At 31.0% G+C, this 13,520-nt stretch overlaps 1 protein-coding gene across 1 annotated transcript in view; it reads left to right on the plus strand.

Moving 5' to 3' along the window:
- Window positions 1-13,520, plus strand: part of LOC142323961 (uncharacterized) — an 884,711-nt gene that overhangs the window by 811,502 nt on the left and 59,689 nt on the right. Inside the window, exon 6 of the mRNA XM_075364382.1 lies at window positions 7,961-8,051. Coding sequence (XP_075220497.1) covers window positions 7,961-8,051 — 91 coding nt within the window. The remainder of the gene's footprint in view (window positions 1-7,960; window positions 8,052-13,520) is intronic.

Below are 13,520 nucleotides of genomic sequence, written 5' to 3' on the forward strand. Positions count from 1 at the left end.
TAGATGGTTTAATGTGTTCCAACCTGAAAAATAATACAGAAGGTAATTTTAAGCAAAAATTTAATGTACCAAAATTTTTGTGGTTACAATGCATTATCTATATATATTGTCTCCAATACTAACGGAAAATACTATAATTAGGCATTATTATTCGTTCTAGACATTAATCATTTCGTATAGAAAAAAATCTATAAAAGTATTAGAAAATAAAAATTGCTTTTATCAATAATTTGATTGGTTCAATGCAGTTCTCCATTATTTCTATTCTAATCTAATTTTGAACGCAGCTAATCCTTCAATTGCATACACATATAGTGATACTTCATAGTTTTAATCACAACAAAATGACGTAACCGTGGATCCTTAATACGTATGACATTATTAACCTTGTTATTTATGTTGCAAGACTCTTTCATAATGTTCCAAGTTTTTCAAATTCACCTTTTATCCCACTACATTGTCCAGAAAATAAATAATAAATATTTTATCTTGATCTTAAGTAAATATTAAATTATATTAGAGTAAATATGTGAAGATAATAACTTTAAAAAAAAAGAAATATTCGCCGATCTCCGTGGCGGATTGGTAGTGTCTCAGCCTTTCATCCGGAGGACCCACATACAGTACTATTGTAGGTTCACGGGAAAATCATTAACGTACACCGTACAGGTAAAACACATAAAATCCTCCTTTTTTCACTTCGCTACGACCGGAAGTTAAAAAAAAGGCAGTGGGCCATAATTATTATTTCCTTATTCAATGTTTGCTTTTACTTTTAGCTAATAATGTTCAACTATTGCTAGTTAACGAATTAATATGATTTTATTATTGATTTCACGATTATTTTAACATGTAGAATGTCATGCATGAATTATATTCTAATTAATGGGTGTATGACCAAAAAAAAACTTTAAAAACATAAATTTTGATTTTTATTAAACCCTTGTAACTATGTTTAAGATAGAGAGTCCTGGCATTAGAAATCGTACGGTTTTCTTTTTTTATCTTGTTTAAAAAAAATGTAGGTCAACTATTTCTTTTGACAAAGAGAAAGCACATACGAAGTAAGCATTAAACAGTTAAGAATTAAACTCCGATAACTTTATTGGCTTCTTGGTTGACGTTCACATAACTAAAAGTATGTTCACAAAATAATGCAATTCTATACAATAATTGTGTAATGAAACTTATTATCAAATAAGTTTTATAAACTATAAGGTTTATAGTTTATGAATTGAATCCTGCACAAAAAAACTTAATAATTACTAGTTTTCGTGGTTTTTGTTTTCACATAACTTCTTTCATAGTAATTTAAGAATGCTTAATTTCATAGAAATCTTGTGTAATAAAAAAAATAGAATCGTATCAGAAATAATAAGAGAGAATGAAATTATGCCAAAAATCTACTTAATAACACTGAAGAAATTAACATTTCTATTAAAAAATTTAAATCTTGTATTTATCCTACCAGTTAATTGTTTTTATTAGACTTTTTTTCAGTAGTGATACTGTAAATTATATGTTATTAAATAAAATATCTATTAGTTTATTCTTAAAAATAATTTATCATTAAAATTATTTTTTTATTAACTAACGAAAAATAAGAGTTTCCTAATTTTTATTCTAGTATTCGATGGTTCTTTTAATATTTTTCAAAGTGTACATTTATTCGTTATTTTATTTATCGTCATTTGTTAGTATTGGATAACTATACCGGGATGATATATAGCCTATACTCATTCCGATATTCAAATTATAAATGGGAAAAAGTTCAATAAATTAGTAATTGACAATAATATAAACCGTAAAAAAGATTGGAAACCTGTAAATAATTTTGTAACCGTAGAAAAATTAAATTTAGTAAATGCCTATTGCCTGGAAACGATCAATTTTTTCGATATGAGATCGCACAACAACCCAAAGGATGGCGGCAATTCAAACTTTTAAATGGACTTTTAAATCTCCATTTTAAAGGACATTAAACAAAAACCTTGGGGCTATAACATCATTAACCAAAATGGCGGGAATTAATTGTGTTTACAGATAGTTTCAAAAAATGTCAACAGTTTTTCTCAAATAAATAACAGGTGAAACACTTAAAACAAGATTTAATTTAAGAAATACTGTTATTTCAGAATGATTTAATTTTCGGTATGAAACCACTACTTAAGTTATATTATTGGTCCATTTTTGAAGTTACGTTAAAAATTATTAATGACCAGTAGCGGATCGTAGCTAATATTAGTGGGAGTGCTGCTCCAGAAAATGTTTTTTTGGGCCTTTGAAAAGGCTACGGTTAAAGTTTTCTGTAAAATAAAAAAACTGAAGAAAACTGAATCAAATAGAATAGCTGGAAACAAGATAATAATCTAATTCTACAGTTTATTACATTCAATAATATGGTACACGGTTTCTAAACACAACACACGCGGAGTAAAAAAACTACCTTCTATCAGCACGCCAGAGTCGGCATTGCGGGGGCGACAGTGCTCTCTCTTCCTCGCAGCCTCAGGTGCAGCTTTCTATGTGCGCATACGCACAACAGCCAAACACCTTGCCAGTGGAACTGTGAAGGGCTTAGTTCCATACAAAGATTTTTTTTTTTTCATAAACTGTAAGCTTCCTTCCTTGTTTTCCTGTTTAGCCTCCGGTAACTACAGTTTCGATAATCCTTCAGAGGATGAATGAGGATGATATGTATGAGTGTAAATGAAATGTAGTCTTGTACATTCTCAGTTCGACCATTCCTGAGATGTGTGGTTAATTGAAACCCATGGGGATGGCTACTGACATTAAGCATTATATATTATACAAGTATAAAGAAAGAATTGAAGAAAAAAAACTCATTATATTAAATATTATCGATAATAAGTGGAAATTGGGGGTGGCAGTTCCACAGTGCCTATAATATATATAGGCACTGATATAGCGACTGATATTTTTGTTAGTATTGTCGTAATTCGATGTTTATTAAGTCAAAATGTTTGTTTTTCAAACGTTTTGAGTTGCTCTCATAGGAATCCCGTGGTGGGGCTTGGGGGCTTGGGGGGTCTCATATCAAAAAATAGTCCTTTTTGAGCAAGAAGCATTTGCTAAATTTCAATTTAATCTTTATAAGTGTTGAATAGGATTCCCATTTTTTTATTATCACGTACACGTACTATATTCCAGAGTATTCCAGAGAGTTTTAGTTTTACTTTTAACGTCTTTTCCTTATTTTAGTAAGTCTTCAGGTTTCTTTGTCTTTTCACTACTAGCAAATGTTTTTTTTGTACATCTATTCATATTTTAAATAAAAGTATACAAATGTAAAATAAAATAAATCGTAACTCTCCTGGTCGTATATTACGATGATCATTCAGTAATTAAAGACACAAATTGCTCTGAAGCTAAAACGATTTTTTATAATCAATGTGACTTTTTCACTTTTCATCATAATCTCCAGTAACACACTTTTTCCATCTCTGAATCAGCGTATTTATGCCTGCTGCAAAAAAACTTTTGGCGCGATCTTGGAGCCAATTTAGTACATTTTCTTTCATACAGCCATTCCCATTAAACTTCTTACCACGTAGCGCTTTCTTGAGTAAACCAAATAAATGGAAATCCGATGAGACCTAAGGACTGTATGGGGCGGGTGTAGTAGTACTTCCCGATGCAATTTATCAATGGTTTCAAGACCTGAGTTGTGTGAGGCCCGACGTTATCCTTAAGCAGAATGAAGCCTTTGTGCTGTGATCCAGGTTGTTTTTCAACTGTTTACTTACTTTGTTGACAAACATTTACAGTAGTATACGCTGTTTATTGTTTGCTGATCGAGAAAATCGACGAAAACCCAGCCTTTTGCATCCTCCTAGAAAATTGTCATCATGATTTTTCATACTGATGGTCGGGTTCGGAATTTTTTATTGAAAGATGATCTAGTGTGCTTCTATTCTACGCTTTTGTCTTTTAGGTAGATTTCATAAGAAAGCTACCTATTGTAATGGGTACCATAATTCAACTTCCTGAAAATTTCGACATATCTTCGCGTTTCACATCTCCTTAGACTCCAAAACTACCCTCAGTTCAAAAGTTTATATATATATATAATATAACGACCCAAAATCTCGTCGAGTTCGTTAATGGGCAAACTCGGACCATAGGGGTGGAAATGGGGGAGCTTTTTCGAAAAAAACAAAATATCGCTACAACTTTCATATTAAGTAAAATATCGAATTCGTTTAAAGTTCCTACTATTCTTTGGATAAGAGCCTAAAACTTATCTAAGTAATTTTTTTGATATCACCAACCATTGGCTCAGAGAATGGAGAAAGTGGGGTTTCGAAGACAAAAAATTATACCTCCCTTCATAGGCATAGTATCGAATCGGTTTAAAGTGGTCGTTAGTCCTTTAAACATTACCTAAAACATTTTTCTGAAACAATTCTTGATAAGACCAACCCTTACGGCAAGGGATGACCAAAATGTTGCTGGAATTGTAAGATGGGGTATTCTAAACATGTGAAAATTTTTTTCACCAGTAACCATTGTATTGAATAAATTTGAAGTTTTTCTTAACTTTAAGGTGGAAATCTTTTTTATCCCCTACTTAGCACCGGTTAAATCTACCTCCGTCATCTGGCGTGCCAAAAGGCTTTTTTTTTATTCCGATTGATATTGGTGAATCCATGTTTCATTACAGGTTAGAATGCTGTGCAAAAAAGCATCACCTTCCTGCTGATATCGTTGTTTCAGTTCTGTGATCGTGCGAAGTCTTGCCTCGTTATGGTGGTCTGTCAACTGTCTCGAACCCATGTTGCGCTTGTTTTACGGTACTTGAGCTAGTTTGTGATAATATTATGAACTGTACCGATACTTAGTTGTAATCTTTCAGCTGTAATCACAACTACAATCCGTCGGTATTCTTAGATGAGACAGTCTGTACGAGTTTCAAGCGCTGAAGTTGAAACTTCAATTGGACATCCAGATCGGCGCTCATCAGTCACTGAAGTTCGATTTTCTGTGCAAGAAAACTGTTATGAAAAACTATGTCGCAATTTTATTCCGATCTCTGTTGCGAAGTTAAAATTTCAACCGGAAAATCCCGGCCTTGAATCCCTATCAGGCATGGCATTTTCATACGCTACAAAATTTCCGTTCTATATTCCCGCGCATAAGCTCTTCGAGCTTTTGTGCCGAATTAATCATTAACGACAAAAAAGTGTGTGTGTGTGAGGTTTTGATGTCTATTTTTTTTAAATATCTTTGTAACAAGTGAACGTCCACTCTTATAATTTTATATGGTGATTTATTAATATTAGATGTTGTTGCTATTTATTAAATTGTTATGGAAATAAATTTCGCTGAGCTAGTTAGTTTCTCTTTAACCTATTCTATTTCAAAACCCTTGACATGGTTTTTTTTTAGTTTGTGTTTTACCAGGTCTGTGAAAAGAAGAGAGCGGCATTATGTAGGTGCATGGAGGGGGATTAGAGTTTCTATTTATTTTATTAATTTGTTTTTTCATTTTGAGTTTTAAAATTAAGATGAATAAACTCTTTTTTAAAATACGTTTTTGTATTTTTTTGGATTTATTATTTTTTCCCAGACAATTCGGGGAAAATTAGAAACAAGTGGTAGGTTTATAAGGTATAATTTGAATGAAGAATGATAGAGTATCAATAATACTTTAAAAATATTCACACCAGATGAATCATATTTTTCTAACTCCATACATAAATTTATAATCGTTTATATTATCGTTTATTGAAAATTTGTATTATAATTTTTCTCGTCAATTTGTATATCTTTATTCCTTTTTCTTTATTATATTTTGTTTTTATTTTGTATTCATGAAATATTTTTGCACAAACCTGATTAAGAAATGTCATTTTAAAAGAAGTTTATTTTTGAAAACAAGTCGAGTAAAAATTATTAAAAACAAAGTAATAATTTTTTTTGTGTATTTTTAGTGTTGAAATGAATATTTTTGAATACGGTGTAAAATACTGCTTGTTTTTTTTTTATTTTCAAAGGAAATTACAGAATAATATTCACAGTTCTTATATACAGCATTTTATATGCTTTATATTGGGTACCATTTTTATTTTGTTATTTGCCTACAGCCGATTCAACAACTTAGACGCTGTTTCATTTATTTATTTTTTCTAATATAGTATGATAAACGAATATTTTACTAAAACAAAGATATAAGAGTTGTAAAACATTATTTTTGAATGAAAATTAGTATGAGAATAACTCGGGAATGCTTTCACAAGTTTCTTTTTTTATATATGTATATATATTTTTTTTTTATGGGAAAGAAACTTTTTATTCTCATCTCGGTTTTTCCAAATGCATTAAAACAGAGTTAGTTCTCCTCAAGTTACTGCGTAAAAGCAGATTAAAAGGAGAGCTTCAATCTGAAATAATCCTTAAGGAATATTTAATTTTTCTTTTTTATTCCATTTTTATTTTTTCCCTCTTCTTTACATGTATATACACTTAATGCTTACTACTGCGTATAACTGTGTTGCAGATGGGTGGAAGACTTAGTGATGTGTGTGTGTTTGTGTATACATATTCCACGATTGTGTACTTACACCCGTACGCTTTTATACATCTTATTCACTTACTTTTACTTATGTGCTTAGAAGAAGAAAAATAAAAACTGAGTTGCCTTATAAAATATTTATAACAAGCTAAAAAGGTACGGTGCATATCTTTTACAAAAGAAAATATTAAAGAAAAATGACTTTACCAACATAAACACAATTTTCATGTTCATTTTATTTTACCACATTCTTCTTCCTATCGGACACATATTTTTATATCCCTTAAAAATATAAGTAAAAGGTAATAAATGAATTTCGTTTGATATATTAATATTTATTAGGTGGTAGCCGTATACAATAATAGATTTCTAGTTCGACTCCCGACTAAATGGAATTTAAACCGGCTGTAAAGAATATTATCCAAATTGCACCTCAAGATTTTGTATCCAGCTTAAACTGCATTTGTTTTCCTATATTTCTTCTTAGGTAGCTCGGATCCTTAGTACTTTAAAGGATAGGAGGTTATCTGACAGGTATTTAATCCATAAGGCTTGTTGTCCAGCCGGTCAGTAAATTGAGTTCGATCAATTGGCAGTTCCTTCGCGAAGGATCAAACAAAGGATTCACTGGTCCTTTAGATCCAGAAATGACTATGTTTGATCCTAAAGGATTAGACCTATATCCACAAAACCAAATTAGGGTCAATAAGAAAAAGAAGTCGCTGGTAGGGGAATATTCTTCTTTCGGGGAAACCGTTGTACGAAACAAGCAATTCCATTAAAGTAAAGCTAGAGATCCGCTCCAGATAAGGGACTCCCATCCCGGCCACAATCCCTAGTGATACTGAGAAACTTTTACCTACATTGGAAATAAATATTACTGATTAGTAGTTTTCTATTTATCGGCTGTATAAACTGATTAACGTATGTTTGGTGTAATGCATAATTGCACCAAAAATTCGTTAAAGATCTACTGGAAGACGGTAAGTAGTTTCTAAAAAAACACTTTCTTTCATCTCCGGAATTAAGTGTTATACTGAAATATTCACCTGAACTAATATCTCCAGCCAGACTCTCACGGAAATTGTCTTAGAACTTTATTAAATTTTCCCGGTTAAATGTTTTTTGGTTCTCAATTTTAAAGTTCCCTTCGAAGGGCAGAAAATGTAATTATATTATAATTACGCAGTTTCTAAGAATCATATTAAAATAATGCTAAAACTTTCAATGTAGTCAGGAATTCAGTTTATTCATAAAGTGAATTATTTATTAAAGTGAGTGATCTCTTTATTTTATGAAAGTAAGTGATCCAAAACACACGTATCCTTTTATTATATATGACATTTTTAATTTATTATCTCTGTTTATTTTTTCTGTAATTAAAATGTATTACTGATTAGTAAATCGTAATGCTTTTTCTTGCAGGATGGAGGAAACAGTTCGTTCCATGTTACAGTACAAGTCACGTTATGAATTTTTGAAACACGAAAAAAATACGTTGTCATTGGCTTATGAGGTGAGTCTACAAAATGTATTGAATTCTTATTAAATTCTTTAGTTACTTATATCTTGTGACAAAACTAAAAGAAAAAGTCATGCAAAGTTTTGGAAGAACCTATTGTCGCTTAATAATCATAAGAATGATGTATTTATATTTATTTACCACAGCAGTTTCAGTTGCGTTAGAGATGTTCTTAAAGGTTCCATGGTGTTGTTTCGTTTTCAGTCTAGTCTGTAACACGACTGAATTTTGATTAAGCATGGAGCAATTGAGTAAATTGTCGTTGGTGGTAACTTAATGCTTCTTTTTGAACAATACTACAATACTCTTTTTATTCTAAAAAAGATAACTATCATTATTGTGAGTGAACGTAGTAGATGTGGAAAGACTCTAGCCGCTGTTGGTAGATATTAAGTTCGTTACTATGATGATGTTCCAAGGTTGCCACGTCTACAGAATTGCTCGAATACGCATAGGTAGAGTACAGTTTCGTTGTTTATGAATCGTGCAGCATTTATATAAGGCAGTAGTGTTTATTTAAACAAAAGGAGTCCCATAGATCCATTGATTAATTCCTCATCCAAGCCCACTCGCACACTTCACTATTACGGTGTTTGAGTTTCCAACACTATATCGACCTATAAGGTTTTTCTAAATGCATAAAGAAGAACTGGTCAGTATAAAGATACTATTACCAATCTTGATAGTAGGATTGATGCATTTTTTTTTAAATGTGAATGATATTCCTAAAACTAAACTGCGCATCTCATTCGTTGGTTGTACGGTATGTATTAATGTGGAACTGTATTCACAAAGATTACTTAGAACGTCTGTGTAAATCATTCGTTCTCAAAGTGGGCGATAACGCCTCCCTTGTGGGCGCTGGAGACCTTCAGTAGGTGTGGTAGAAGGCCCACAGAAAATTCGGGGCGTTCAGGCGGTCTGGGAAGGCGATGGCTGATTAAAAAAAGGGAATTAAAAGTCAATCCCGCAGCCATACCCTGGATTATGGTCGATTGTTCAACGATTTCTGATAGCATTCCCATCGTCATATTTGTCTCAACGTGGATTTACTGCTGTAGGAACGTTGCTAACCAAAAAGAGAAATCGACTGCATGTTACCGAACGCGGCGACTTCGGCTGCTTTTAAGTAAATTTGAGCCTGATATTAACAAACTCATTGAAGCACATCAGATTCATCCTTTGCATTGTTGCAAGTGTAATTTTCCAATTGAAAGCTTTGTTTTAATTATTGTATTATTGTGTTGAATATGCTATCACTGTTGTTATTACTTGCTATTAATATTACTTTTACACCTTTTATTATTTTGGAGTTACTTTACCCTTTTATTAATAAAATTCCGAACGATGATAACGCCCAGGCGACCCATAAAAAAACCAAAAAGAAACTGTTGTTATTATACAACTATACAGATACAATTGTAATTTTTTTGAAAGCAATTTTAAAAAAATACTTCAAAATATGATTAAATCGCAAATATGTGATTTAATTGCTCTCATTTAAAATCTAAGTTTCAATTCTGAAATAGGATATGCCACGTTTAAAAATAATTGCAATTATTATTTTTAACAGATGGTAAGTTTATAAATTTTGGGGGCACTATAAATTTTTTGATTCTCAACGTGGGTGTGGGCGAAAAAGTTTGAGAATCAATGGTATAAATGTTTTGCGGTAAGAAGTTTTTATCTGTAATTTGACTGATTTTGATTTTATTTCCCAACCTTTTTATTCTGTTCTATTTGTCTTCTTCTTCAGTTTTTATCTTCTTTCTAGAATCAAACTTGGATGTCTTTAATAAACAGCCTACCAACCTAGTTTGTTCCTTTACAAAATTTCAAAAACATTTTCTGTTCTTGTATTGAAATAAAATTTTGTTATTCCCAAATTTATCAGTGAATCTAATTTTTTAACATCCTCTTATAACTCCACCCATCATTTTTATTTTTTTTATGTTTTCCTGTATTCCATGTTTGCTACCATAAAGCGCTTACCTCTTTTAAAATATTTCTTTCAAAGTCCATGATTTGTTTTTACCGACTTTTGGAAGAAAAGGTTCGGTATTACTTTCGGTTGCATGGTGGTAGTGAGGTGTGAAACTGAATTTTCTTTCGGTTTTGAGGTATGAGGAGTACGAAAATACAATTTCCTTAAAATCGATTTTCCTTAAAATTGGCCTATATCTAACAAATTCCAAAACTAGTTCATCAATTACATTGAAATCTAGATATAGTGTATGTAAAGTTGTGCGTGTGAAAATTTGATGAAGGTTGGTAGAATCAGTCTTTCTTAAGTTAGGTTCAATTTAAGGTCAAAAATGATTTGAGTTTATGTTGATTATATAGTAGTGTATTTTTCATACGCGCTTTTGCAGTCAAAGTCAAAGTTGTGAGCGAGTTGAAATTATTTTTTTTTTTTTTATTATAATCTTTTGACGTGAAACTATTTTTTTATGGATTAAAAGTTTTTTTTTAGATTACAATTTTATTTGGAAATAAAACAATATAACGAAAAATCAGTCTTCTTGCGTAGAACTGTGAAAGAATTTTTTTTTAATTTTAACAGATTTCTTTTGCATGAAAGCTTTCCTTGTTTTGATGCTTTTGATGTCTTCTTACCTCGTTTATCTATTATAATTTTACGGATACGAATAATAATAGCATTTTGCAAATATTGGTTCTTATTTTAATGTTTAATCCCTCATTTTTCTCCTTTTTACCACTTTTAATTTCCTTTTTTTTAATTCTTATTTGCCTGTTTCCAAATTGAATTTCTTACTAGAAAAATGTGTACTGTTTTTGATTTCTGTCAAAAGAACATTATCATCAGCAAATCTTAAACATATTATTAATGTATTAATTAAAATTAAATCGGAAATTTTTTGAACTTAATTGTACTAATTGTAATTATTCTAGGCTTTTATCTTATAGACAGTGATAATGAACTATTATAAATTACAATTGCTTTTAATCTTCTCTTCAGGAAAAAAATTGAAAAAAATTCTCTTTTGAAAAATAGTGAAAACAAAATGTTAAAAAACTGTATTCATTCTGTATATTTGTATTTAAAAACACCATTTTCATTTAGATGACATAAATTCAAATTATTCAAAGATTAGAAGATCGGTTTCCAGAAATTCGAATTTTGTGTTTTCCCTATTCCATTTTAGTTTGTATTCGTTCAACGTTTTCCTTTATATAAACATGCATATTAATTGAAAATATTGTTTTGAAAAGATAAAAGGGATTACGTTAATCCTTTTTCCTTAATTCCTTTTTAAAAGCATATCCTCCTTCTACTTTCTTTTTCTTTTTAAATTTTCACTCGCTGTTTTATTGGATTTAATGTAAGGAAAACAATAGAATGATAAAATGAAAGAGATAGATTGAAAGAGTATGTATCTGAAAAAAGGGGTTGGAAGAAGAGACTGTAGGCTGACAGAAAACTGCAGACTGTTTTCTGTCTTACACTTTATAGACGACTAAAATAACCGGCTCGTCGTCTTTCTGTACTCGTTTTGTGTTCAAAGTACGCTGCGTTCTAGATAAGGGCCTAATAATTTTAGTGAAGATTCAGCTTTCTTCCACCACTCCTTCCCGAATTTCTCATACTTCTTTACAACGCCTCTCCTCTTTTTCCTTTTTACCAGTTACCCATTCACCCGTGTGACCTCTTCTCCCACCACTTCCATAATACCCGTACCAGTTTCCTCTCTCTTTACTGAACTTAACTGAACGGGTATTGCTGAATATGACGCTTTAAGATGGTAATATGGGTTGGGCGGTAGTGCAGCAATAGAGAAGCTTTCGTATATACTCCGCCATGCCATATATTTTCAATAATAGAGGTAGGAGTTTCTACTTTTTTTTACTGAAGAGGTTCCTTATTACTGAATCGTTGTGTACTCGTATTTCTTTTCTTATGTTTCTTGTGTTTGTACGAGTATGTTTGCGTGTGTCATTTTACAGTCTCGTGCATTGTCGTTTTAGATTGAACATGTAATGATTATTTTTCATTTTCTTTTTATTGTATAACACTTCGTACTGTTTTTAATTATTTTTTACGCTAACTTTATTTAATAGCGATCGTTCTTGATGATAGCCTACATGAAAATAAAACAAAAATGTTATCTTTATTTTCTCATATTTAAAATGAAATCTATTTATCTGTCTTTTGCGCTTATTTATTTACTTTTTTCCATTTAATTTAATGTGATCTTACTTTGACAGATATAAAAAAAAAACAAGTTGTAATATTATTACGTATTACTGTGAACCTTTTCCTTTCCTGACTTCATAGCTCTAGAACTATGCTGTAAGAAGGAAGTATGGTAAACTGCAAAAAAATGGAATATGAGATTTTTGTCATTTCTCAAAGTTTTATGACCCAGGAACCCCAAAATACAAAAAAAAAATTGTAATGTTCGTACGTACGTGTGATGTGTTTGAAGCTTAATAACTTTTTACTGGATAAACCGATTTTGATGAAATTGTGTACTGACTCTTGTATGTGAGAAATTTGTTGGGAAAATTTTTGAGTCAATGTCTCCGGGGGTAAGGGAGTTTTGAGGGTGAATTTTCTCAAAATTTTGCAAACGTAACCCCCACATCTTATTAAGTACACTACATGCATGCATGCTTATCTTCTTTTTTTTTTTATTTCCCAAAATTCCCCCTTCTCCAAAAATAAAAAAAAATATCGTTTTATTTATTGCATATTATTTTAATGTCTTCCTAGGTATAATAGTAGTGCAAGTGACCCAAAAGAAATACTTGGGGGTATTATTGTGGATAGGGAAGCCGATCAAAGTTTAAAAATATCGACTTTATAAATTTTTCAAAATGAGTTTTGATTTTAACTTTTATAATTATTAAAAGTTTAAATTAGTAATAATAATAATAATACAATAAAATGTCATCATAATTAACCCCCACCCCAAAAAAATAAATCTTAGGTAACTTTTCTCATGTATAATTTTTCCACTATATAATAATAAATAACCAGTGCTAGGGAAGTATTACAACTTTGTTGTCAGCTTCTTTTTATTGATTTTTATTTTCTAAAAAGAAATTATAATTCATTAACTCTTTCCCTCTGCTTTTGCCTCTTAATATCTCGTTAGGTTTCCTGTTCTCTACCATATTAAGGACATGACCGTTCCTTCCATCCTAGAGCTCTCTACTCTATCGTGGAAACTATCAGCTCTTGTTTTTGACAGTTTTCGCATTATCATATTCCGAATTACGTCCTATAATAATATTTACGCCATAATATTTCTCCTCCTAATTACGCTCCTTATTAACCTCATTTCTGCAGCCGTTTTCCGTTGTTTATTTAAAAATGTGAGCCTCTCAGTTGCATATGTTTGGGCAGGTATCTAGGTCTGTAATTAAAAAAATTTACCTCTTAAGAATTTTATTTTTAGATACCACAATACCCTAAAAACACTCACATTATATAAATAT

Source organism: Lycorma delicatula, chromosome 4 (assembly GCF_047948215.1).
Source record: "Lycorma delicatula isolate Av1 chromosome 4, ASM4794821v1, whole genome shotgun sequence".
Lineage (NCBI taxonomy): Eukaryota > Metazoa > Arthropoda > Insecta > Hemiptera > Fulgoridae > Lycorma > Lycorma delicatula.